Here is a 26,732-nt window from a genome sequence, read left to right on the forward strand (position 1 = left end):
TTCTGTACTTGTAGTGCAAGCAGACTCCAATGTTCTTGCCTTTAACTTACTAACTCCCATCAGCCTGTCCCCAGCCTATCCCATCCATTTCCCTAGCTCATACAGACTTGTATAAAAACTCTTAATCTCTTGGCCATCTGAAGCCCTTGGTTACTTGTATAATTGGGAGGAAGTCAGCCCTTCTTGCCAAGTCCTGCAGAGACCTGACTTCCTTAACCTCCTCCAGCAGAATATTTGCTTGAATTGTGTCCATTTTATCACACACTGCTGCAATCAGCCTGTGGGATCCTAGGGCAAAGGTTTCTCAGCCAGATGGAAAGCGGTTTTTTGTGAGGCCTCACTCCTCTATTTGGATTTGAAATTACACTGCTGAAAACCATTTGTTTCATTTGAGCCTGGGTGGTTGTGCTGCTGTTAGTTGCCTAGTTCCAGGGCCTGTTCTCTTTGATAATCTGGAACTTTGATACTGGACTCATCTGGGTTCACGACATGCTTGGCAAACCTTGGCACATTTTTCTCCAATCTCACAAAAGACTGATACATATCTGGATGTCAATTTATAATTTTATGATTTTATACAGAACTGCAAAGCTGCCTACTGCTTGGAAGAGCAAAGAAAAGGGAGGATTGGTAAATACAGAACAAAACTGGATGGTCCCATAAGATAAGTTGAGCTAGCTAAAATTCTCCCTTGAACAGAGTATGTATAAAAAGACGGTAGATCTTAGCTGAGGGTAGAAACCAATCTCATACCTCTTCAAATCTAATGTATCAAAGAGCACTGTTACACATAAGAACGTACTACTGATCCTCCTTATTCACAGTAAGTGTAGGGTTGTTCGAAAACACTGAGTTTGCAAATACTTAACACTGCTACTAGGGGACTATAGAGTGAAGTTACTGGGGACTTCTGGCCACAACATTTTGGTCAACAGATCAATACATGATCTTGTTTTATATGTGTTTCTATTTAAATCATTTAATATACATTGTTTATTCATTAACATTGAACTCCCAGTCAACAACAGCACTATACCTTGTGCCTGACAAAGCTTACCTAAAGGGAATTTTCTCTCTAAGACCTATTGCAGCATTGTGCTCAGGAACATGAGACAGCACTGCCCCACTACACAGGCGTGGGGACTATTTTAAGCAGGGAAACCAACGAAAAGGACGAATACAAAGGCAAGAAATGACACCACAAAATAGACCCTGAAAAGGACATTTGTTTATAAAAGGAGCTGAAACAAGAAGGCAGAACATTACCTTGTTCCATTTCAGCTAGGACCACCTACACTGGGCAACTCGAATTTGTTTTGCCGCTCTGCATATGTCCACAAATGACAACAAAGGTACCACAAGTACCAATTTGGTGGTTTCGAATACACTTAAGGGAGTGGTGAACTTGGAAAAGACGCAATCTGCAAATAACAAGGATCAGCTGTACCTGCCACAGCCTCACCAATGTTAGCATTCAGTTGAAGGGTGACTTAGAGTTGCCTTAAGAACTACAGTCTGGGGGCGCCTGGGTGGCTCAGTGGGTTAGAGCCTCTGCCTTCGGCTCAGGTCGTGATCTCAGGGTCCTGGGATCCAGCCCCGCATCGGGCTCTCTGCTCAGCAGGGAGCCTGCTTCCTTCTCTCTCTCTGCCTGCCTCTCTGCCTACTTGTGATCTCTGTCAAATAAATAAAATCTTAAAAAAAAAAAAAGAATTTAAGAACTACAGTCTGGTTAGAATACCTAAACTGAGAGGACACTGAAATGCTGAATCGTAGAACCCAAGTAACTATGAAGTGATGAGAAGTAATGAAGAAAATAAAGAGCTTTCAATAGTCTCCAAAGTAGCTCTCTTGGGAGACTATTATGGGTTTATTCTAGTAGTGTCACCGGCCATGGTTAACTTTCAGATTCCCTTCAGTGTTATTTGGACCTATACAAAAATCAACCACTTTTGACTCTTAAAAGTGCAGATGGATTTGGGGAAGGTTTCGAGAAGTGAGGCCTAAGCTGGATGTGAAAGGTGGGAAGACCATTCTAGACCTCTAGACAGCCAGGTGTGGAAATCATTACAACACATGAAGTGTACTTTTCTAAATGAAACTGGTTTAGAGAAGTTTTATTGTAACCACAGCCACATCACATCACATTTTTACTCAAGTTGGTACTGTCCTATAGCTGTTTGCATGTTTTGACAACAACTAGGAGATAGGCCTAACCAGGGAGGAAGTGCGCATTAGGTATCCGAAAGTAATGGGGACTTAGATCTGCTCATCAGAATGGAGCCATTCAGTGTGGGTGTGGTGGACAGTACCTTTTTGAAATGGTAAGTAATAAGGCGATTTTAAGGGGTTCCTCTTTCCTACTCTCACACCTCAGCAGGTAATTGTGGAGAAAAAAGGGTAAAACTGGCTCTCTTCCTGGTGTTTTCCTCTACTTTGCATGATCAATTTCTAAGATGCAAATTCTAATACAGAACTTCCCCTGCCGGGTTTTCCCCTTCCCGTTAGCTTTGGTTCACACTGACTTTGCATTTCCTGTTGCTAAAATCTGTTATTCCTGGCTTTAGTTGGTTGGTGGCCTGGGAGAAGGCGCAAGAGTAGCCCAGCTGGAGCGTGACCTGGGTTCTGGACGTTCCTCACACTAGGTTAGACTGAACGTGTGGCCTCCTACGGGGAATTACTCCTAGAACAACACTACTTTTGATATATTTGGAACTCTGGTATATTTGTTTAAAGAAAATTTTTATTTAACTTTTATTATCTTTGCCCCATTCTCTCTCTCTCTCTCTCTCTCTGTGTGTGTGTGTGTGTGTGTGTGTGTTATTAGGGAGCATAAATAGATGCAGAGGTTCATCTTCCGTTTATTGTGGGAGCCCCACCCCCCTTAGTTTGTCTTAATAGTCTTGTCTTCTGAAGAGCGCTGCTCTTTTTACTTCTCTTCCTGGTACTGATGCTGTAACAATTAACCAGTTACTGCCTGGCAGAAGACCTTCTCGCTCTCAGGCTGAGATTTTGATGACTGGGGCAACCCTTGCTTATATCCTCGTAACAATTAAAGAGCAATACAGACTGGAATGCAATTAAGTGCCCAAATACGTAGCTCAAGGGCAGGGATCACCAGCCTTTACACTAAAACGAAACCTGTGTGGCTGAGAAAAGTAATGACTGTTCGTGCAGGCGGAGCCCCTTGTCCCTCCCTCCCACACGTACACACCTTTATCTCAGAGACACTTGGTTCTTTCCCTCGAACTTCTCTGGCTCTTATGCCTTCCTCCCAGCGTCTGAAAAGCCCGAGAAGGGAGAATGGGGGAGGGGGGCGTGCCGCTCGCTTCCGTGCTGGTTTCTGTCCCTAGCAGTCTGGGGGAGGTGCTGGATGAGCTGCCCCAGTCCAGTCGCAGCCAACCCAGGTCCCAGCCCCTGCCCTTTGCTCTCCTGCTTTTCAATAAGTCCCGAGGCCCTGGGGGGTGGGCGTGGGAGTAGCCCTAGCTGAGGCTCGAAAGTCCTCCAGGGCGGCTCAGGGGGCCCCAGGCGGTAGCCACGTTCGGATTCTGGCCAGAAGCCAGGGGAGGGAGCTTGGGGTAAGGGGAGGGCCCTGAGGGAGGGGTCAGACTCCTTAGGAAAGAGTTAATGGGAGGAGGGGGAGGGGATAGACCGAAGGGAAGGCTCAGGTAGGAAAAGAACAGAGGAGGGAAGCCTGGTGGGGCGAAGGGAGCTTGCAGGACCAGGGGTCAGAGTTAGGGGGCTTCCCCCTGCTGCACCCACATCCCAGAGCCGCCAACTTACATCCGCGGCGGCGACTTTCAGTTTCATTTCCACGGACCCTCCTGCCTGGGCCGCAGCCGCCGCCGCGATGCCCAGTAAGTTCAGCTGCCGGCAGCTCCGGGAGACGGGCCAGTGCTTCGAGAGTTTCCTAGTCGATCGGGGACTGGACATGGAGACAGATCGCGAGCGGCTGCGGACCATTTATAACTGGGATTTCAAGATCAGGTACGGGCCGGCCCACTCCCCGGCGCAGATTCGCGGGCCCAGCTCGCCGCCACGACCCCCGCCGCGGGGCCACCCTTCCCGCCCCGGGGCGCGGAGGGACGCAGCTCCCCCAGTGGCGCAAGCCGGTCCCGGGGCGGCGCAGACCTCCCCTCCCGCGCGGTGCCCACGCCCCGCCAGCGCCGCCCGAAGCCCGCCCGCTCTGCCCGGCCGGGCCCCTGCACCCGGTCCCCGCGCAGAGCCTCCCGCGCAGCCCGCGCCCCCCGGCGGCCCGGGCCCCGGGCTGGGAGCGGGGTCCCGCGCTCACGCGCCGCTCGCGGGGGTGGGGGGGGGGCGCTAGGCGTGGGGGGAGGGGAGCTCGGCAGGGAGTGGGGGACCCAGGCATCGCGGGACCTCGGGAGGGAGCTGCCTGCGGCTGGCGGCCGGCTCTGGCGCGGGCTCTGCGGGGACCCCCGCCGCGCTGCCGAGGGGCTGCTGCGGAGGGGGTCAGCTATCCCGGGGAGCGGAGGAGACCCGGGTTCGGAGGGAGAATCTTGGGCAGCTCGGCAAAGAAGAAAAGGGCGCAAACTACGTGCGTACCAAATCTCCATTAGCACCTGTGGCTTCTCCATGGAGACCCAGGGCCAGCCTCCTGGAGGCCCTTCTCACCCTGTGGCTACAGGCTGTTTGGTCCCCTTTTCCTGTTAGCATCTAAGTGAAAATCAGACACTTCTCTCTGGCAAACCACCGAATTGTGCTTCCCAAACACCTTTCAACAGGCTGCAGCCTTGGGCCGAAAAACCACGACACGATTTAACAGGGATAAATGTGAAGACTTACACAAATAACTACAGGGCGGCGGGGATGTCGGCTTCATAACCGACCTCCTGAAAAAGGCTCTGGGTTTTAACAGACCAGAAGGTCGGTGTGGCTGCTGAAAGAGTCAAAGAACTGTTACACTGTGTTAATAGAAGTGTGGTTTGGGGTTGGGCGAGGACGTAGTGACTCTCCATATTGACCAGATCATATCTGGGTTTGGTTTGTTTTTAGTAATGAGTGTCACATTTTAAGAGGGACATTAACAGGCTCGAGCAACCTCTGAGGAAGGGGCAGCGATTATGATCTGTTTATGCCCTCAGCCTGTGCTGGGCACTGGGGGACAGAGAGAGGAATAATGCACCAGGCTGTAATAGGCATGGAGTATGCGTGCCTAGCGTATACCATCATAAATGGTCAAATAAGGAGAAAAATATAATAGAGAAAAGAAACCTGCTGAAGAGAAGGAAGGAAAGAGCAGTGACTATCGAGACATCAGCACTTAACATCTCTGAATTCACCTGTGTTCATGAAAGACAAGTACCGTGTGGCTCTGAACACAAGTCAACTATTTCTTCTGGCTTTGTTAATGTATTATTTTGTATGCTTGGTAGACCAGGGGAGAAGGCTTTATTTAGGCTTTATTTTAGGGTTATTGTATGGGAGAGCGAGCTCTACTCCCAACCCAGCAAAGACAGCTGGGAATTGATAGCCAGCCGCAGGGCGGTGGGGGGGGGGGTGTCAGTGGATGGGAGATTACTAAGAGGACACATTAAGGGGTGGTGGACAGGGTTGAGGCCTAATGGAGAAGGGGTTCAGAGTAACCTGACTAAAGTAGGGTCTAGGAGAGAGTCTTTTATCAGCTCTGAACCAAAGGTAGGCGGTGTGTTCCAGTCTTGGGGAAACGCAGGCTCTGTCTGATGGCGTATATGGAAAACCAAAAGTAATGCGCGCTGCGGATGAATATAAGGGGTTTCAGAAGTAATTTTACTATATGCATTTGTTTTGTATGCCAATAAGGTACCACTCCCCTGTCATTATTAGGGAATTTTCTATCTTCTTATGCAAATAGGTTCCCATCCTCTGTAATTAGGGAATTTGCTGGAGATGGTGACATTGACCTTGGCTTTGGCCTTGGCTTTGAAGGCCAGAGGTAGTCTTAGTTCTCGGAGGGGCAGGCGAGAATTCTACCACTGAACCACCCATGCAGTTCTCCGAGGGGGAGGAGAAAAAGATTCTGTGTTTATTCATATTCTGTCATGAGACCTAGTTTAAAAGAAGAAAAAAGGGGGGGGGCACCTGGCTAGCAAGTTGGTAGAGCGTGCCACTCTTGATTTCAGGGTCATGAGTTCAAGCTTCCTGTTGGGTGTAAAGATACTTAAAAACTGGAGAAATGTTTTTGAAAAGAGACACTGGAGAGAACAAGGTAGTAATCCTTGAATTTTGAAGACAGTCTTGGTGGAGAGGATTATACTTCCCTGCCCCTCCAGAAGGCAGAACTAGGTTCATTCAACATGCCCCCCTACCTCCCCATGACTGCTGGCTGGAGATTTGTTAAGATTAGAGAGATCTTTATTAGCGCATCCTTTAAACCCAGGCTGGAATGCTGTGACTTCAGCCCTCTTCCTCCCAGTGGGAATTCACTGCTGCTCTCTGAGCTCATTCTTCACAGCCAGGTTATATAGCCCGGTACACTCCCTTGTGTTGTGTTGGAACTGGTCTGTGGCCGGCTCCCCAACTAAACTGTCACAGGCTTTTAGTCACATTGGCACCTTCCCTCTGACCCCAGCCAAGAACCAGGATCTACTCCCTGGTAGACCTGGGAGTAGACCCTCTGTAAGTCCTGGCAGGATGTCACTGAATTAGTAAGTCAAGTGGATCTAGAGTTGATCTTCGAGAGGGTGGGCTGCCAGAGAACCATAGCCAGTCACCCCCTATCAGGAGGTCTAGGGGAGATTTCCTATGCTGGGAGGGGTGCATCCCATCCAGCTGGGTTATTTCAGGATGTTGTGATGCTCTGCAGCCAACTTTCTGCCTTTTCCCATCGTTCATTATTTAGCAGATAGGTTTAATGAGACTCTGCCTTGGTTCCTGCCTCTGATCCTAGTCTGGTGGGCGGGGGGCCGTGGCAGATGTGGAGACAAACGTCATAGAATACTGCAGAGGCTGGGATAGTTGAGATGGATAGCTGGAGTTCAAATCTTTCCTGGGCCACTTATGAGTTTTGCACTGGATTTTGAACAGCTATCTAAATTTTCCTGTGAACGTGCATAAAAGTATGTCCTTCTCTCGGGCTTGGGCGAGGCCAGAATGAGCTATCCTAGGTAAAGCCTTTACCTTGCATAGCCTGTTACGTGGGCTCTGGAAGTGGTAGCTGTCATTACTCCAGTGATAGCTGGAATGAGGAATGGGGGGGTGTCAAGAGAAGTTTCCAGAGAAGAGTGCTCTTGCCTTGGGCAGGGGACTCGTCCTTTTTTTCAACAGATCTTGGCTGGATACCTCCTGTGAGCAAAGCAAAACTGTGCGAGTGGCTGTAGATGCACAGAAGGAACCTAAGGAAGGCGGCGGCCGTGAAACGTCCTTATTTAATTATGGTCATGATAAGTATTTGGAACAAAAGGTCCAGGACGCGATGGGAGTTATGGAACTCGGAGACCTGACCTGGTCTAGGAATGAGAGGATTCTGGGAGAAAGTGATGTTGGAACCTAATCTCGGAAGATAAACGGGAGTTCATGGACGCCAAGGGGGAAGGGGACAGCATTCCAGACCCCGAGGGAGTAGCACCCTCACGACCTTAGAGTGAACTCAGTGACCATGACCGGAGGCCAGAGGGAGGCAGGGGCTCCATGGGGCAGGACCTTGCCAGCTGCCAGAGAGGCCTTGTTTGCTTACTTTTAATCCTAACAGAAATAGGAAAGCACAGAAAGTTTCAAAGTAGGAGTTGACGGATTCACGGTTTTAGAAAGATCCCTCTGACTTCCTGCATAGAGAATAACTGAGTAGTTAGACCTGTATCGGCAGGAAAGAATACATTTTTACTTTGGAGCCTGGGGTACTCCGCTTTCACAGGACAATGTGTGTCCTTGAAACAATAAAGAGCCTCACTCCCTGTTCCTTCTGATTTTTATTTTTTTGTCCTTTTCTACTTCAGTTTTATAAAAATCCTGGTCTTGACCCACTAATGAGAGTTGCAACTCACAGTTGGTAAAAACACAGAACTGGATGTCCCTTTAAGATCACTGCCAGTTTTGATATTTTGTTCTGAAATGCCATTCCTCTAGCCACTTTTTCCTGCACCGCATCTAAAAAGATTTGTTATTGTTCACCAAACAAATGACAGGGCCCAAGGGCAGGGCATTACAGACTGAGGATGCCCATGGGGACAGGGAAGTCTGGAGAATGATCCAAATAGTTGGGAATGGCCGAGGTACGGTGCAGGAGGGTTGACAGGAGGACCTGTGCCTCGGTATTGTCTTCTCTAAAATGGGGTGATAATAGTCGGTACTTGGTTGTAAGGATTAAATGAGATAATGCGTGCAGGGACTTCAGACGGCAAACAGGAGTGTTCAGTAAAAATGTTTCCTGTTGTTGATGTTGTTTTGTGTGTGCAGTGTCCTTGTTCTGAAGAGGATCCAAGTACGCCGCCTTTAAAGGTTTGACGCCATCTTGTAGATGGCGGAGTCATGGGGGAGGGGCATGATCCTGTTTGTGTTTGGTGGTAACTCCTGTTGGTTTAGGGGAAGAAACACAAATGACTAATCAACGGAAGGAAAGGTCCTCGACTGTGTCAGTGATCTGGGGAAATGCAGATTGAAGCAAGATACTTTTTTTTGTTTGTTAAAAGTTGAGAAGATTGAAGATTTCTGATATTAGGGCGTGGGAAAAGGGTATTCTCAAATACTTGTCAGTGATAATATTAAGTTTATACAACCCGTTTAGAGGACAATGTGACAGAACTTTCTGAAGGTGTGAAGAGTCCTTCTGTTTGACCCAGAAGACCTACTTCGAAGGCATTTGTCCCATAAACTTCCTACAAGAGTTTTTGTGCATGGATGGTTGTTAAAACATTTGAAATAGCCAGGAATTGTAGGTGCCTAGCTGTCTATTACTGGACAAATAGTGAAACACACCACCCGCATTCATACCGTGCTGTTCTTTGCAGCCATCCGAATGAGCGAGGCAGCTTGGTAGAATGTCCAAGAAGGATGTCCGTCTGTGGTGGTGAAAGAAGTCTGTTGTAGGAGAATGTGTGCAGCACACAGGAAAAACTTGTGTGCTTAAAAAGTCTTTGGGATACCTGAGTGGCTCAGTCGGTGGAGTGTCCAAATCTTAATCTCAGATCTTTTTTTTTTTTTTTTTTGAAAGATTTTACTTATTTGAGAGAGAAGGCCAGAGAGCATTAGCAGATGGAGGCATAGAGGGAGAAGCAGGCTCTCCGCTGAGTGGGGAGCCTGATTTGGGGGCTCCATTCCAGGGCCTGGGATCATAACCTGAGTTGAAGGCAGATGCTTAACCCAGTGGGCCATCCAGGTGCCCCTGACCTCAGATGTTGATCTCAGGGTGGTGAGTTCAAACCCAGCATTGGGTGTGGAGCCTACTAGGGGTGCCTGGTCCCACATCCGGCTTCCTGCTCAGCGGGGAGCCTGCCTCTCCCTCTGCCTGCTGCTCTCAGTGCTTGTGCACGAGCTCTCTCTGTCAAAGAAATAAATAAAATCTTTTTTTTTTAAGTCTATATAAAAAAGTACATATAGAAAAATTACACATCAAGCAGTTTAATTGGTATTTGGGAGAGAGGGCCCTTAATGCTCTGTGTTACACGTTTGTGTTGTTCAGAAGTTTTTTGATCCTTTGGGTGTCCACCCCATCATTTATCTCTTTATGAACCCATACTTACATCACACCTCTGTCGGTTTGCACCCTCCCCCCCAGGATCATTATAATATGTCCTTGTTTATTGTGGGTCCCGCCCCACATTAGCATCCCACCTCCATTTCCACTTTCTGTCCCATGCTCGGAAAACTCATGTTATCAACCAGGGTGTTCTTTGGGTTGTTTTATTTAAAAAGGGTGATGCTGGGGCACCTGGGAGGCTCAGTCATTAAGCGGCTACCTTCCACTCAGGTCATGATCCCAGGGTGCTGGGATCAAGCCCCGCATCTGGCTCCCTTCTCAGCCGGGAGCCTGCTTCTCCCTCTCCCCTCTGCTCTAACATTCTCTCTTGTATTGTGCTTCTCACTGCATCTGTCTCTGTCAAGTAAATAAAATCTTCAAAAAGTAAACAGACAAATAAATAAAAAGGATCATGGTGTATGCATTTTCCATATTCTGCTTTTCTCACTCAACAATACATCACAGAAATCCTTCCTGATCATCTAGTGTAGACCTCTAATATCATCATTGGAATTTTTTCCCCAACATTTAATTTAATTTAATTTTTATTTTATTTTATTTTTTGAAAATAAGCAGGGAGCCTGATGTGGGACCCAATCTCAGGACCCTGGGATCATGACTTGAGCCGAAGGCAGGTCCTTAACAACTGAGCCACCCAGGCGCCCCTCCCCAACATTTTATTAATGACAAACTTCAAACATAAAGAAAAGTTGAAATGACTGTACAACAAACACACAGATACCCTCACCTAGATTTCTTGCTGCCTTTTTTTTTTAAAGATTTTATTTATTTATTTGACAGAGAGATCATAAGCAGGCAGAGAGGCAGGCAGAGAGAGAGGAGTAAGCAGGCTCCCTGCTGAGCAGAGAGCCCGATGATTTCTTAATTAGTATTTTGCACACTTGCCCATCAGTCCATCTTAGTGTCTTCAGTGCATTTCTACGTAAGTTACAGACTTCAGTGCTCCTCACCCCAAAGACTTAAGCATGATGATTATTAACTGTAAGAGTTCAAAATTTAAGTGAAACTTACAGACTGTGAAATGGACGCATTTTAATTGCACCATTCTATGAGTTTTAACAAATCCATACATCGTGTGTGGTTTCTGTCAGGACACAGAATATGACATCACCCCCAAAGTTTCCCCCGTCTTTCCTGTTGGGTCCTCCCCCTTACCCACCCAAAGGAAACCACTCTTGATTTTTTTTTTTTTTTTTTTTTGGTTTTTCTTGTCTGGAACTTCATTTAGTGGAATCCAGAGGTATCCACTTTGGGGGGGGTTGTTTTGTTTTTTTTAAAGATTTATTTATCTGAGAAGGGGGGCAGAGGGAGAGAGAGAATCCCCAGTGGACTGCCCGCTGAGCACGCCCCCATCTCAGAAACCTGAAATCCTGACCTGAGCAGAAACCAAGAGGCACCCCAAGTATGCACACCTGTGAAAGCCACCTTTCACTCAGCATAATGTTTTGTTTGTTTTAAGTAAACTCTACCCCATCCATGGGGTGCGAACTCATGACCTCAAGCTAAAGAGTGGCGAGCTCTATCAGCTGAGCCAGCCTGGCTCCCCTCGGCGCCATGTTTTTGAGATTCATCCGTGCTGTGTGCTTTTTATCACTGAGTACTATACTGCGTCTGAATACAAATCACAGTTTGTTCCTCTGTTCTCCTGTTCGTGGACCCTGCTTTGGGTTTGGGGCCATGTTGAATAAAATCGCTATGAACATTGTTGTACATTTCACTTGGGGATATACCTGGGAGACTTGCTGGATCACAGGGTAGATAATGTGTTTATTGTTGTTTTTAAATCTTAGGCAAGCTGCTTGACCTCTTTTTTGGTGGTTGGCAGCAAAGTTTCCCGGACTCATCCTCCGTTGTGACCTTGTCTAGGGTCGGGCTGCTCATCCTTCCCTACTTCCTGCCAGTTTCCTGAGCCCATTTCTCAACTTTCTGCAAGTTACTGATAAATAGGTCTTATCGCTTAAGTCAGACATAATTTACTCTTTTGGCTTATAACAATAATTTCAAATGTACGTAGTCCTCTAAAAGTAGAGTGGCTGGGGCTTGGTCTTCATGCATTTTATTTCACTTCCTTTCTACTCCCTGCCTCCATTTATATATGTTATATTTATTTATATGTGAACTTATTAGTGTTTTTTTTAAGATTTTATTTATTTGTTTGACAGAGATCACAAGTAGGCAGAGAGGCAGGCAGAGAGAGAGGAGGAAGCAGGCTCCCTGCCAAGCAGAGAGCCCGATGCGATGAGAGGCTCAATCCCAGGATCCTGAGATCATGACCTGAGCTGAAGGCAGAGGCTTTAACCCATTGAGCCACCCAGGCGCCCTAGTATATTTATATATTATATGTGTGTTCAAGTTTGGACAGTATATGTAAAGGTGTATGTAAATTACATACTTATTACATTTATAATGGTATGTAATATTATATAATTATATATATGTCCAAGTCTGGACCATGTGTCCCACCTGACATCTAACACTCCAGGCTCCTGCCCAGCAGCGCTCTGTGCCAGCCTATGGTTCAGTGTTCGCAGTGTGATCTGTTTTGTTCATAAAAGCATAGTCTGGGGGTACCTGGCTGGCTCTGAGGTTAAGTGTCTACCTTCAACTCAGGTCACCATCCCAGGATTCTGGAATCGAGCCCCACATCGGCCTCTCTGCTCAGCAGGAAGCCTGCTTCTCCCTTTCCCACTCCCCCTGCTTGTGTTGCCTCTCTCACTCTCTGTCAAATAAATAAATAAAATCTTCAAAAAACAAAACAAAACAAAAGTAGTCTAAATTTACTTGCTAATCCTTGCACCCACTTCTCCCACCCACTTATTGGATAAATACTAGTGCGAGGTCTATACTGGGTTTTATTAATGGAATTTTTATTGCACATGTGATATTCTCTTTGTTAAAAATAAGAACATGGCATCCTATGTTTAGTTTGACACGAAACGGCGCCTTTTTCCAAAGTGATTACACCAGTTTCTACTCCAGCTGACAATGCAGGAGTGTGCTGGTGTGTCTGTATCCTCACCCACATTTGGTGTTGTCGGCCTTTTAAATTTTAGGCATCTGGGTGGGTGTGGTTCTTTTTCACCGCCGCCTAGCTTCCCGTGTGTGGGCGTTGGCAGTTTATTCAGCCGTTTGCTAAGTATTGTCAGATCAGATCCTTTTTTTTTTTTTTTTTTTTTTTAGGACTTTTAAAAATTATTTATTTGACAGAGAGACACACCAAGAGAGGGAACACAAGAAGAGGGAGTGGGAGAGGGAGAAGCGGGCTTCCCGCTGAGCAGGAAGCCCAATGCTGGACTCGATCCCAGGATCCTGGGATCATGACCTGAACCGAAGGCAGACACTCAAGGACTGAGCCACCCCCGTGCCCCAAATCAGATCCTTACACACAGGCACTTTTCTTTCTATGGGGTACCGTCCCAGGAAAGCGGTTCCTTGGTTAAAGGAGACCTGTATTTCACATGTTCGGAGACGTTCCAGATTGTTCCCCAAAAGGTGGTCGGACTTCCCCTTTCTGTCAGTAGTATGTGAGAGAGCCCACTTCACATGCTCTGATGATTTTCCACTTTTGTCGGTCTAACAGGAGTCAAATGGTGTCTCGGTTTGACTGTAATTTGCATTTCTCTGCCTTTGGAACATCTTTTCATCTGGTCATGTTGGATGGATGTGTTCATCTTTTTTCCTAGAAATCTGGGCGACTAGATGAAGAGTACAAGAGTAGGGACTTTTTTCCCCACAAGCATGTACTAAGTTTCTGATGGAAAAAAAATGTTTTTGTTCTGACTCTTGCCTTAGACCCCGGGGTAAGGGAATTTGGGGAGTGGTGATAGGGCTGGGGAGTAATTTGAGAAATACTGAGATGGTGGGTAGTACCCAGGGCAGAAGTTGCAAAACTTGCAAAGTTGAGTTCCTCCTGCCCTGTGCCCATGCGGAAGTTTCCAAAACTAGGAGACTTCACATTCATATTTTGATTTGGGCTTCTCCCTCTCTTTTTTCAAGATTGATTTATTTGAGAGAGGGGGCACAGAGGGGAAGCAGACTGCCTGCTGAGCAGGCAGCCTGACATGGGGGGACTCCATCTCCAGAGCAGGAGATGATAACCGGAGCCGAAACCGGGAGTCGGATGCCCAACCGACTGAGCCACCCAGGCGCCGCGATTCGGGTTTCTCTTAAAAGCCAGAAGATCTGGCTGCATTTCCTGCCGGCCACAGCGAACATGACAGCAAGCAGCTGCCCCCACTTTGAGACAGGACTGCGCTCTCGGGGTTGCGCAGCCCCCTTGGAGCCCGGCTTGCTCCCCGGCACTATGCTGAGAGCCCGCTGCATCTCTAGGTACCTGCACTGTTGTTTCCTCAAGTGGAGTTAGGGGGCATGTGAGTCTTTCTTCCACCCATGGCTCAGAAAGGGGAGTGTACAGGTGCCTGAGAGGGTCAGGTATGGAAGATGCCCATAGCTGGCGTCCACTGGCATTTGAGTCTGTGCTCGATCTGGGGTACTTATCAAGGGGCCCTGGGGAATGACAGTGACTCCTGATTTTGGACCCTTTGTGACTGGACCTCTGGGCAGCCTTTGAGCCTGTAGACTTCCAGCTGATTCTCCTCCCTTTCTCAGGGAGTTTTCTCCTCCTCCTTGGGTCCCCGAGGATCTCCTGAGTGTTAGTCTGGACTCAGGCTTAGTTTTGGCCTGAGTTCTCGATTTCCGACTCCTGCAGCCAGCTGCCTCTGGACCCCAGGAATCTCGAACTGAGCGTGTCCAAATCCAAAGGTCATGGTCGCCCCTCCAGTGTCCTCCTCCTCCTCCTCTTGTCTTTCCCTCCTATCCCAGGAATGCGCCCGGAAACCAAGGCATGGATTTGAGTACTGTCCTGGACGCCTCCCTCTTCCCCACTTCCATTCCCCGCTCCTGTCAGTCACCAACTTCTGCTCATTTCCCATTCTAAATACATTATCCAACCTGCAGAGCTCCTCTTCTGTCCTCACCACTACCTCGTGCAGGCCCTTGTCATCTTTTAATTGGACTGTTGCAATGGCCTTTTTCTAACTGGTGTCCCTGCCTTCAGTCTTGCCTCCAGCAAATCCTCCAGCAAATCCACCAGTCCTGGTGCCAGAGTGATCTGAAATGCACATAAGACCTTGCCACTCCCCTGCTTAAAACCCACCACCCGCGGGGGTTCTGTAACCACAGTGTAGCCTCTGCTGTGGGCTGCAAGTAAGTTGTTACTACTCCTACTACCACTGCTACTCTTAGTACTACTGTTACTACTAATACGAATACTAATAATAGTAGGTACCACTTACTGAGCATTTTCTGTTATGTTTTGGAAATGATTGACTATCTTTTTAAAACAAATCAGAGCTGATTGAAAGTTTCCCGAATAGTATCACTCTCATTTGCTTGGGGTGAGAAGGGAGAGGGGCAGAGTGACAGGCAGGGGGCACCAGGGAATGGTCCAGACCATGAATGATCTCATTACACGCTAGTAAGGACCATGCTGCGTTAGCCTTGCCAGTTGAGTAGGGCTTACCGTGGTTCCTAGGAACGAGCATTTGCTTTCGTTCCCTAGAACACACTGAGGGAGGGTGGTCAGTGGTCCAGATCTTGGACATGTCACATGTGGGGATGCCCCGTCCCCACCAGCTCCTGGTTGCCAGGAAAGGAAAGGAGCTGCTGGGTCTTTAGGGTCAAGTCCAGGCTCCCCGGCCTGGCATGCCAACCTGCGTGACCTGGTCCTGCCCACCTCTGCTGCCTCCCACCACGCCCGCCCCGCCCTTCTCACAGTAGTGTTCCCGGCTGTGTGTGATGCTAATGCTGACCGGTGTACACCTTACAGAGATCTCCTTATGTGCCAGGCGCTGGCTAGACGGACACCGCAGCTCCCGTCTCTCGTAGCAGCCCCACTGGGGAACTTGGCATTATCCCTGTTTCACAGGGGAGGAAAGCAAGACTCTGAGAAGTGAAGTAGGCCGAGGTGACCCAGCCTGGGGCCAAGTGGGAGGTTCACCCCGCCCGCGGCCCCCAGCACCTCTCCTTACATAACCCTCCACCTGGGCTCACACTTTGCACTCCGAGCTCTTGTGCCTGGTTGACACCCATTCGTTCTTCAGGACTCGGTTCAGACCGCTGTCCCCAGGGAAGCCTTTGCAGACAGCCTAGCTCCGTGTCCCTCCTTGGCTGTGCCCCCCCGCCCCCGGCAGTGCGCCGGAATCCATGTGTTCAGTCTGTGCTGGGCTCCTCGAGGCGGGCCTGGGTCTTTCGCCTCCTTGAACCCCCAGGGCCTAGCGCAGGGTCTGGCACATAAAGGTCTCTGTAGGTGTTGACTAAACTGAATTCCAGGCACTAAACCTTGAAGTTGTTGTCCTTCTGACCAGTTTTCCCTGTCTTCACCTTCTCTAGGCACAAAACCAAGCTCTTTGATCTCTGGAGAAGGATCCTTTCCCTTCCTGCTTGGGTTCCACCTGCACCCTTTGACTTCGGGTGGAAACTGCTGTCTGATCAGCCACCTTGCCCACACACCCTGGACATCTGTGCTCTCTGACCCCTCTCTCCCCTCCTCCACCGTCAGGCAGGACCCCAGGTCCACCCCTCTGAATCCTCTCAGTTGGCTTCCCCTTAGCCCCAGCTCTTTCCGCTGGGTCACTGCTATCTTTTTTTCTGTCCCAAATAATCCCCCTCCCCTCTCCCCCACAAAAATCTTCATTTCTTTCTTTCTCTTCCTTTAGCCCTCCAAATCACTAGCCCAGCACTGGGCTTCCCTCCTCAGAAATGCATTGTCTACAACCTGCTGTCTTAAACAATCATATTTTGTCTTGGGAAGCCTACTGAATTCCCTAAGAACATTAAAAATTCCTATGTACCCCCCGGCCTGAGTCTCTGTCCCTGGGTCCTGTCCTGTTCCGCCGCCATGCTGGTATGTCCCACATAGAGCAACCCGCAGACACGGTCCCCTTCTGCCCTCCCCACCAAGCTCCCCTGCCTTCCCTCACTTCCCAGTCTCCTCTGCTTCCGGCAGCTTTGGGACCCCTGCCCCTGGCTTCTCCTCCATGCTGTATGGAATGAAGATTGCAAATCTGGCCTACGTCACCAAGACTCGGGTCAGGTTCTTCAGTCTCGACCGCTGGGCCAACGTGTGGTTCCCAGAAAAGAGGAGAGTGAAGCTAGGGTCAGACATCAGCAAACACCACAAGTCACTGCTAGCCAAGATTTTCTATGACAGGTGTGTTGGTATGGGTTGGGGGGGGGTATCCATCTGGCTGAGGGAAGAGTTGGTAGCCTCAGGTTGGGGTAAGGTGCCCTCCTTCAAGGAGTGGGGGAAGGGTGGGGAAGGAGCAAGCTCGTCTGGGGGAGAGGCGGTGGGGTTCCTGAGCTGAGCTGGTACTTTGCCAGCCTCCCCTGTTCTAGGCCCTTCCTGTCCCAGCCCCGCCTTAACTCCCACTCTCCCCAGGGCTGAGTATCTTCACGGGAAACATGGGGTGGACGTGGAAGTCCAGGGGCCCCATGAAGCCCGAGACGGGCAGCTCCTTATCCACCTGGATTTGAACCGCAAGGAGGTGCTGACCCTGAGGCTTCGGAATGGAGGAACTCAGCCTGTCACCCTCACTCACCTCTTCCCACTCTGCCGGACCCCCCAGTTTGCCTTCTACAATGGAGAACAAGAGCTGCCCTGCCCACTGGGCCCTGGTGAGTGGGTTTCCACAGGAAAAAGCCTTTGGTGAACAGGGACTTGCCGTGGGAAGAGTTAGTGCCTCGGGAAACACGCTCTTGTTGTCCCTTGGGTGAGGGGAAGGGGATGGTTCCTGCCCTGGGCTGTAGCTGCTGGGGGAGTGTCCCTTCCCTGTCCCCTCTCACTCTGCTGTCCTCCTTCAGGCGAGTGCTACGAGCTCCATGTCCATTGCAAGACCAGCTTTGTGGGCTACTTCCCGGCCACAGTGCTCTGGGAGCTGCTGGGCCCTGGGGAGCCGGGTTCAGAAGGAGCTGGTACCTTCTACATCGCCCGATTCTTGGCCGCTGTTGCCCACAGTCCCCTGGCTGCGCAGTTGAAGCCCACGACTCCCTTCAAGCGGACCCGGATCACTGGAAACCCTGTAGTGACCAGCCGGATAGAGGAAGGAGAGAGACCTGATCGGTAACACCTTTCCCCTCCAACCCAATCCGGGCTGCAGTACCCAGCACAACAGTGGGGGCCCGTGGGAAGAGCCCAGAGCCCGAGCCAGGGCCCCTTTCCCAAGTGAGTTTGTAACTCCTCTGGGCCTCAGAGGCCTTTTCTGTCAGGGAAGAAAGTTGCAGGTGACCCTGGAAAAACGCTAAGCATTTTCAGTCGCATGCTCGATTGTCGGGCAGCCTGTGGTAGACCTCTCTCTCTCCCTTTTGTAGCTTTGTGGAGATAATTCACATACTGTGCAATTCACCCATTTAAAGTACACAGTTTAGGTTCTCAGTATATTCACAGATACGGGCCACTAACAGCATGATCCGTTTTAGAACACTTCACCCGCAAAGGAACCTGTGCCTGTTCTTTCTTTCTTCCTTTCTTTATTTCTAAAGATCTTATTTATTCATTTGACAGAGAAAGAGATCACTAGTAGGCAGAGAGGCAGGCAGAGAGAGACAGGGAAGCCGGCTCCCTGCTGAGCAAAGAGCCCAATGCGGGGCTCAATCCCAGGACCCTGAGATCAAAACCTCAGCCAAAGGCAGAGGCTTAACCCACTGAGCCACCTAGGCGCCCCCCCCGCCCACATGTGTTTTTTGAATGTTTCCAAGTATGGTTCTTTCCCAAAAAAGAATGGTCCAGCCTTGGGATGCTCAGCCTCATGGGGTAGTAAGTTCTGCCTCTTGGGGCAAAAGCTGCTGACCCCTTCAGCAGCAGTTTTCTAGAAGGGTTTCTTGCATTTTCTGGGGAGGGGTTGTCTCCACCACTCTGAAGGGGTGAGATCTCGGACTTGTGGTCACTCTGCTTCCCCCCATTTGCAGCGCTAAGGGCTATGACCTGGAGCTGAGTATGGCGCTGGGCACGTACTACCCACCCCCTCGCCTCCGGCAGCTACTCCCCATCCTTCTTCAGGGGACAAGTGTCTTCACTGCCCCAAAGGAGATCGCTGAGATAAAGTAAGAGCCACCCTTCTGCCCCCTCGTGCTGCCTTCCAGTCTCTCCCCTCTGCCCCACAGCTCTGTCCCCAGCCTCCTGTGCTCCATTCCTTCGTTTCTGTACTGAGCACGCAGCACGAGCCAGGCACTGTTCAAGGTGATGAGGGCCTTGCCCATGGCAGTGGGGGAAAATGAGCATCTATCGTACAGTTTCAGGTAGTGCCAGGTGCTCTGAAGAACGCAAGTGAAACTACAATTTCAGATAAAGGGATGGTGTGTGCGGTCTTGTGAAGGGCAGTTAGTGCTGGCCTCTTTTGAGAAGGTGGTATTGGAGCAGAAAACGACATTTGAATGAGGCGAGGGTGTACATCACAGGAGCATCTTGGCGGGAGAATGTTCCAGCCCATAGCATCCATGGTGTGGATGCCAAGGCAGGTCTGAAGTAGGGGGCAGGGGCGTTAGAAGGAAGGAGTAGAGCCAGGGCTCTGTGCACCAAGGCTTCTGAGCTTCCAGCTGCTTCTCTGCCCTTCTAGTCTTCTGATTCCTGGTGCTTTCAGAGCCCCAGAGCCTTGGATGGGAGAGGGCGGCGGCTCCTGGGCATGGGGGTGGCCTGACCCATCCTGTTCTCACCTCCGTGCCGCCCCCCACTCCCCCGGCACTGCTAGGGCCCAGCTGGAGACAGGCCTGCAGTGGAGGAACTATGAGGTGAAGCTCCGGCTTCTGCTGCACCTAGAGGAGCTACAGATGGAACATGACATCCGGCACTATGATCTGGAGTCGGTGCCCATGACGTGGGACCCCGCGGACCAGAACCCAAGGCTGCTCACCCTGGAGGTCGGGGCTCGGGGCTGGTGCGGGGTGGGTGGACTTGCGTCAGCCAGCCCATAGGCTCAGGAGAGAGCACTGTTCTGTGTCCCTGATGGTGTCTTGTTAGAGCAGGGCGGTGGGGAGGGCGGGACTGGGTTTTCGTCCACATGTGGCTACCACTAGCTATGTGGCCTTGGGCAAGTCTCTTGCTCTCTCTGGGCCTTAGTTCCCTTAGCTAAAAAGTACAGAGCTGGGCTAGATAATTCTTATATCCCTGTCCGGCTCTCAGATGTCAAGCATTGTACACATAAGCCCAGAGTAACGCATGAGCATTGGGTGCTGCACGCAGGTGCCAAGGAGGACACCTGCTGAGAGAGGCAGGGGGGCTGGGATGATCAGGGAAGATTCCTGCAGGAGCTGAGTTGTTGCAGGTTTTGTTTGTTTTAGATTTTATTTATTTATTTGACAGACAGAGATCACAAGTAGGCAGAGAGGCAGGCAGAGAGAGGAGGAAGCAGGCTCCCTGCCAAGCAGAGAGCCCGATGCGGGGCTCGATCCCAGGACCCCGAGATCATGACCTGAGCCGAAGGCAGAGACTTTAACCCACTGAGCCACCCAGGCGCCTCATGGAGCTGAGTTTTGAGCAAGATTTCAAGGGCAGAGCAGGATCTGAGCTGGCTGAGAGGGCAAACAGATGGGCTGGGAATCTGGCTCTCAAGTCCTGAAATGGTAAAAGGACTGCTGGGCTCAGTCTCTCTGCATTTTGGGAAGACTTGTCTTCTTGCCCATCCCCAAACTTCTGCCATGGCAGGTGGAAGAGTCTTGGGGTAGAAGGACACCACCACCTCAGATCCTTGGCTCTCAGAGGAGGTCTGGAGAGCTGGGCGGTTGGGCCCTCTAGTAGCCATCCCTGGGATAGAAGCTTGCCTGTGTCCACCCCCCCCCACAGGTTCCCGGGGTGACCGAGAGCCGCCCCTCAGTGCTGCGGGGTGACCACCTGTTTGCAATTCTGTCTTCTGAGACCCATCAGGAAAACCCGGTCACCTATAAGGGCTTTGTCCATAAGGTGGAATTGGACCGTGTCAAGCTGAGCTTTTCCACGAGGTGGGTATTGGGGGACCCTTGAGATGCTAGAAGTGTCTATAGATAATTCTTAGGCCAGAGCAGCAGCTGTGTTTTTCCCTGAAATGAGTGGGACCCCGGGGACAGAGCTTTTCTTCAGGGGTAGCCCTGAGATGCCTCAATAGCAGCTTCTCCTTGTGGGGTGGGGGGCGGTTTCCATATGGCTATTTTGAAAAGTGGGAATGGAATCAGGATAGATGCAGAGCGTCCTGGCCCCTAACCAGAGCTCTTTCCCCCCCTCCTTTCCCAAAGCCTCCTCAGCCGCTTTGTGGATGGGCTGACCTTCAAGGTGAACTTCACCTTCAACCGCCAGCCTCTGCGCGTGCAGCACCGCGCCCTGGAGCTCACGGGGCGCTGGCCGCTGTGGCCCATGCTCTTTCCCACGGCCTCCCGTGGGGTCCCACTGCTGCCCTCAGATGTGAAGCTCAAGTGAGACTGGGCAGGGGTGCTCTGGGGCCACTTGGAGTGTGGGGCATTGGGGATGGAATCGGGGAGGCCTCTGGGACACCAGCTGACATCCTGTTTCCGGCCCTTCTGCCAGGCTGTATGACCGCAGTCTGGAGTCGAACCCTGAGCAGCTGCAGGCCCTGAAGTACATTGTCATGGGCACTACCCGTCCAGCCCCCTACATCATCTTTGGGCCTCCAGGCACTGGCAAGACTGTCACCCTAGTGGAAGCCATCAAGCAGGTGGGGCCTGACCAGAGACCCAGGGCCTACACTGAAGTCCCCCAGGGACCGAGCAGCTCTCAGATTCTGGGTGCTTCCAGCTCCCTGATCACCCCCTGGCTGGCATCAAGACTCAGTGTGGCCGCTGAGCATTGTTGGGCAAGGGGGTTCCACATGACTCGGAGTCACCAGTCACTTTTTGGCCGTTATACACTCGAATATTCACTACACTAGGTTTCCAGCAGTAAAGTGCGGGTTTGGGCTTGATGGGGGGGGGGGGTGGGGAGGAAGGGGTCAGAACTTGGCTTTTGGGTCACTGCTTCCCTCAGGTCTGGGACATAAATGCCACGCCATGTCAACATGAGTCACAACCAGGTCCCTCCACTACTCCTCCCTCTGGAGCCAAAGAGGCTGCTTCCCACACTGTGCTTCTCCCAACCCCAGGTGGTGAAACACTTGCCCAAAGCCCACATCCTGGCCTGCGCTCCATCCAACTCAGGGGCTGATCTCCTCTGTCAGCGGCTCCGGGTCCACCTGCCCAGCTCCATCTACCGCCTCCTGGCCCCCAGCAGGGACATCCGCATGGTGCCCGAGGACATCAAGGTACCTGGAGATGTGTGCTGGGCTGAGGGACGGCAAGTGCTAGCTAGGTATGGCTCAGGGTGGATGCTGGGGCCAGGAAATGAGGTTACCTGGATTCTGATACTTGCTGTGGGAGCTTGGGTGGGTCGGGACCACTCTTGGGCCTTCCGTTTCCCTGTGTGGGAAGTGAGGGGCTGAATAAAATGGCCTAGGAGACCCAGAGCCAGCATGAGGGTGAGGACGGGCAGAGTTGGCTGATTTCCCCCGTACCTTCGCACCCTACAGCCCTGCTGTAACTGGGATCCAACGAAGGGGGATTATGTGTTTCCCGCCAAGAAGAAGCTACAGGAATATCGAGTCTTGATTACCACGCTCATCACGGCCAGCAGGTGGGAAGTGTGTGTGTGTGTGTGTGTGTGTGTGTGTGTGTGTGTGTGTATCGTGTGTGTTAAGGAAGGAGGCTGGGGAAGAACGGTGCCTGGCAGCGGGGCGAGAGGCCGGCCTGGGTGGGCATTCGGTTTGGTGGTCAGGTGCCTGGATGTGACCCCTGGTCTGCTTGATGCTTCCCAGGCTGGTCTCAGCTCAGTTTCCCATCGATCACTTCACACACATCTTCATCGACGAGGCCGGCCACTCCATGGAGCCTGAGAGTCTGGTGGCCATAGCAGGTGAGGGGTTCAGGGCGGGCTGCGTGTGAACCATGCTGCATGGGGTTGGGGGTGGTCCCACTGCTTAACTTTGTCCCCACGACACCCCGCCTCTCAGGGCTGATGGAAGTCAAGGAAACAGACAATCCGGGAGGGCAGCTGGTGCTGGCAGGAGACCCTAGGCAGCTGGGGCCTGTGCTGCGCTCCCCGCTGACCCAGAAGCATGGGCTGGGCTACTCCCTGCTGGAGCGGCTGCTGACCTACAACACCCTATACAAGAAGGGCTCCAGTGGCTATGACCCCCAGTTCATAACCAAGCTGCTGCGCAACTACAGGTACCCTGCCCCTCACCGTGCCTGCCAGTCTGCGCCTTCACCCGCTCCGCACAGTCCCTGCCCAGGGCTCCCTCCTACCGGCACGCTGCTCAGAGCTTGGGGGTGGGCCATGGGCATCCCATGACCTCCGTTCTAGCCCCATCACTGCTGCTCACGGGCTGACCTCGCAAGTGGCTTCACTCTAGAGCAGTTTGCTTATCCATGTATTGGGGGGTTTGTCTGGTCTCCCGGCAGTCTGAGGGGAAATCAGGAAAATCCGGACAGTGTGGCTTTTCAAATAAACCTAATCGTTATTCAGATTAAAGAGCTGTACCTGATTTAGTCGAGGAGTTCATGTACCTAAAATGCTCAGATGAATTTCTGAGCTCTTAGTTCCTCGCTAAGTCCCACTGAGCATTCACCCAGCGGTAGCTGTTGTGTTATTCTTTCTTTTAGGGTTAACACGTTATTTCATCAAATCATGGCAGTAGTAGATGAAAATTGGTTTTGTACTGTCCTTCCTTGACAAAATGGAAACCTGAGGATGGGTTCCCCCTTTCTTGTAGTTTCCTTTTAAATTTGACTGGCCCGTGAAATCCATGGACCAGATGCTCTCTGACTAGCACCAGTGTCCAGCCGCACACTGTAGTCCCGCAAGTCTGCCGTCCACAGAGGGTGGGCGGCAAGGGGATGCCGTGGGGGGACCCCAAAGGTGGGGTGGAAGTAATCTTCCTCCTCCTGCCCCCCAGGTCCCACCCCACCATACTGGACATTCCTAACCAACTCTATTATGAAGGAGAGCTGCAGGCCTGTGCTGACGTTGTGGACCGAGAGCGCTTCTGCCGCTGGGAGGGTTTGCCTCAACAGGTGAGGCTGAACAGGGCAGGGGCTCAGGCTGCCGCCCCTGTATCCTAGCTTCCCTTATACTGAAGGTACAAGGTAGGAGGTGGGTCTGAGCAAAAGTCACAGGCTTTGTCCCCTTGGCCCGGTATCCCACATTCCCTAGGTGGGTGTGGGGCTGGGAGAGAAGGGACACAGGTGGTCTGGCTGAAGGTTTCCCCTGACCCTTATCCAGGGCTTTCCCATCATCTTTCACGGCGTAATGGGCAAGGACGAGCGTGAGGGCAACAGTCCATCCTTCTTCAATCCAGAAGAGGCTGCCACAGTGACCTCCTACCTGAAGCTGCTCCTGGCCCCCTCCTCCAAGAAGGGCAAAGCCCGCCTGAGCCCCCGAAGTGTGGGCGTCATCTCTCCCTATCGGAAGCAGGTCAGGCCCTCAGTTCCTGTTGAGGGTGTGACACCTCCGCCCCCCACCCCCGCCCCGGCAACTAGACCCTACCTCCTCCATAGCCAGACCACTAGATGGAGATTCCAGGAGCTCAGGCCTCTGCTGAGCTCAGAAGAGCTCAGCTGTCAGCTGTCCCTCCCTCTTTGCCCCCCCTCCCTCAGCTCCCTGGCCTCCTGCCTGGCTCCCTGTTGCACTGGGGTAATGGCATGAAAGAAAGGCACCTGTCCCCATCTTCCAGGTGGAAAAAATCCGTCATTGCATCACCAGACTTGACAAGGAGCTTCGGGGACTGGATGACATCAAAGACTTGAAGGTGACACTCAACACTGTTTCACCCTCCCCACACTTCCCTCCGCTTCCAGAGACTTCCCCAGGCGCCCCACCCTAACTGCCTGAGACCCAAGGGGGCTCACCCTGGCCCTCACTCCTGCAGATCCCAGCTTGTTGGCTTGTCGTCCTGGGCTGGGACCAAGAAGCACCCCAGCAGATTCTTGATTCTTAGCTGTAGGCTGGCTGTCTGAGGCCTCTGCCCTGAGGTTCAAGTCCCAACTCCCAGCTTGCCTGCCCTGTCACGTGGTGGTGTGCCCCGCTCACCATTCCCACCCTATGAGTGAGTCTGCACCTTGACTCTTCAGGTGACGGTCCTTGCCCCTGGCTGCGGATAAGAATCACCTAGAAAGCTTTTAGCAGCCGGGGCCAGAGCCACACCTGGTCTGCTGGCATGGCTCTCTGGGGACAGAGCCAGGGCAGGGCCATTTTTTTATGGCTCCTCAGGTGATCTAGCACATGGCCAGGATGGAAAACCGGTGCTTGAAGGTTTAAAGGCCTCCAGTTTGTCTATAAGTACTTAGCGATTGTTTTTCAGGAAGTTTGAAAACCACTGTTCTGGGTTACCAAGTCCTTGCAGCTCTGTTTCTTGGCTGAGAACCCTTTCTAGCCTGCACCCCTTTACCTGGACTCCCCTTTCAGGTTTCAGCTTCCAGGGCAATCCTCATGCCCTCTTTCCTGCTCAGTCCCTCCACTGTGACAAATGCCCAGGAGGTCTCTGCACTCGCCTTGGTGCTCAGGCTCCCCGAGGAGGGGGCGTGGCCCTCGATTTCCCCTGCGAGCCCCAGGTTGCAGGCCCTGTCTCTCACCCTCCAGGTGGGCTCCGTGGAAGAGTTCCAAGGCCAAGAACGCAGCGTCATCCTCATCTCCACCGTGCGGAGCAGCCAGAGCTTTGTGCAGCTGGATCTGGACTTCAACCTCGGTTTCCTTAAGAACCCCAAGGTTTGAGGGCTGGTGGCTGGTGTGAGCGATTCCTTCCTTCAGGTCCTTCCCTCCTCTGACCCTAGCACTCCTTCCTTCCAGAGGTTCAACGTGGCTGTGACCCGGGCCAAGGCTTTGCTCATCGTGGTGGGCAACCCGCTCCTCCTGGGCCATGACCCTGACTGGAAAGTGTGAGCATTGGCGCCCCCATAATCCCTCTCGGGAGCCACCACCCCGAGCCTGGGGCAGGTGCAGCTATATTAAGCACCTCCTTGTGGCTCAGTTAATCCTCAGGTCTATTCAGTGGGTTCATCTAGTGGTCCTCAGTAGCCCCCTTTAAGTTGCCTCACTGAGGATAAGCTGCTCACCCAGAGGCACAGGCCAGTGTAGTAGGACCAAGCTGCGCCTCGGCCAGGCCTGCACAGCTGTGTGTGTGTGAATGTCCCTGTACCCCACAGATTCCTGGAGTTCTGTAAAGAAAACGGGGGGTACACCGGCTGCCCATTCCCTGCCAAACTGGACCTGCAGCAGGGACAGAACTTGCTCCAAGGCCTGAGCAAGCTCAGGTCCTCTATCTCAGGTATGGCGGGGCCAGGTAGGGGACAGCACAAGGGGAGGAGCTAAGGAAGACAGGCTCACCTCTTTTTCTTTCTAGGGCCCCAAAGTCACGACTACCTCCCCCAGGAGCGGGAGGGAGAAGATGGCCTGTCCCTGCAAGTAGAGCCAGAGTGGAGGAATGAGCTCTGAAGACACAGGAGACAGCCTTCTCACACCAGCCAAGCCTTAACCGCCCACCCGACCCTGAACCAGAACCCAGCCTGAACCAGAGCCCAGCCAAGCTGCCCCTCTGCAGGACAGGAAGGCTGGGGGAGGGAGTTTACAGTCCGTGCCATTCCACCCCCTCCCCCGCTGGGGAGAATGACACATCAAGCTGCTAACAATTGGGGGAAGGGGGAGGAAGAAAAACTGAAAACAAAAATCTTGTTCTATGCAAAAGCCTCCTTGTCTCCTCAGCCTGGCACCTCTGGCCTTGTGGCCTTCCTGAGCTCCCAAGCGGACCCCAGAGGGGAGGATGGGACTGTCACCCTGCCCTGGGCCTTACCCCTCCACGCCAGAGAGGAACCCAGCCCCCAGGTCCAGGGGGAGGAAACCCAGTGGGAGGTGGCAAGGAAGCCACCCACAAGCTTCTAAGTTTAGCCCCTGCTCCAGACCACTCCCCTCACCCGCCTCCAAGGCCCAGAGCCAGGCATGACCTCATCCTTTGCTCCCAGACTCCACCCTGCCTGCTGG

The 26,732-nt window shown here is 51.9% G+C and overlaps 1 protein-coding gene across 1 annotated transcript; it reads left to right on the forward strand.

The window, feature by feature from the left end:
* Positions 1-3,620: 3,620 nt before the first annotated feature.
* LOC111143689 (Mov10 RISC complex RNA helicase) lies at positions 3,621-26,438 on the forward strand. Its single transcript, XM_022497516.1, has 20 exons — positions 3,621-3,984; positions 16,695-16,898; positions 17,127-17,362; positions 17,549-17,807; positions 18,653-18,787; positions 19,432-19,600; positions 20,523-20,677; positions 20,948-21,124; positions 21,237-21,384; positions 21,808-21,966; positions 22,231-22,334; positions 22,516-22,613; positions 22,711-22,927; positions 23,656-23,773; positions 23,982-24,173; positions 24,433-24,507; positions 25,338-25,463; positions 25,545-25,633; positions 25,901-26,022; positions 26,098-26,438. The coding sequence occupies exons 1-20, from the start codon at positions 3,848-3,850 to the stop codon at positions 26,187-26,189; spliced, it is 3,012 nt and encodes a 1,003-aa protein (XP_022353224.1). The 5' UTR covers positions 3,621-3,847; the 3' UTR covers positions 26,190-26,438.
* Positions 26,439-26,732: the final 294 nt, after the last annotated feature.

Source organism: Enhydra lutris, unplaced genomic scaffold, assembly GCF_002288905.1.
Source record: "Enhydra lutris kenyoni isolate GAN:26980312 unplaced genomic scaffold, ASM228890v2 scaffoldscaffold9, whole genome shotgun sequence".
Taxonomy (NCBI): Eukaryota; Metazoa; Chordata; class Mammalia; order Carnivora; family Mustelidae; genus Enhydra; species Enhydra lutris.

Coding starts and splice junctions, on each gene's coding strand:
- LOC111143689 (XM_022497516.1), top strand. CDS start 3,848: ATGCCCAGTAAGTTCAGCTGCCGGCAGCTCCGGGAGACGGGCCAGTGC. Junction 16,899..17,126: donor GCCAAGATTTTCTATGACAG/GTGTGTTGGTAT, acceptor CACTCTCCCCAG/GGCTGAGTATCTTCACGGGA. Junction 17,363..17,548: donor GCCCTGCCCACTGGGCCCTG/GTGAGTGGGTTT, acceptor GTCCTCCTTCAG/GCGAGTGCTACGAGCTCCAT.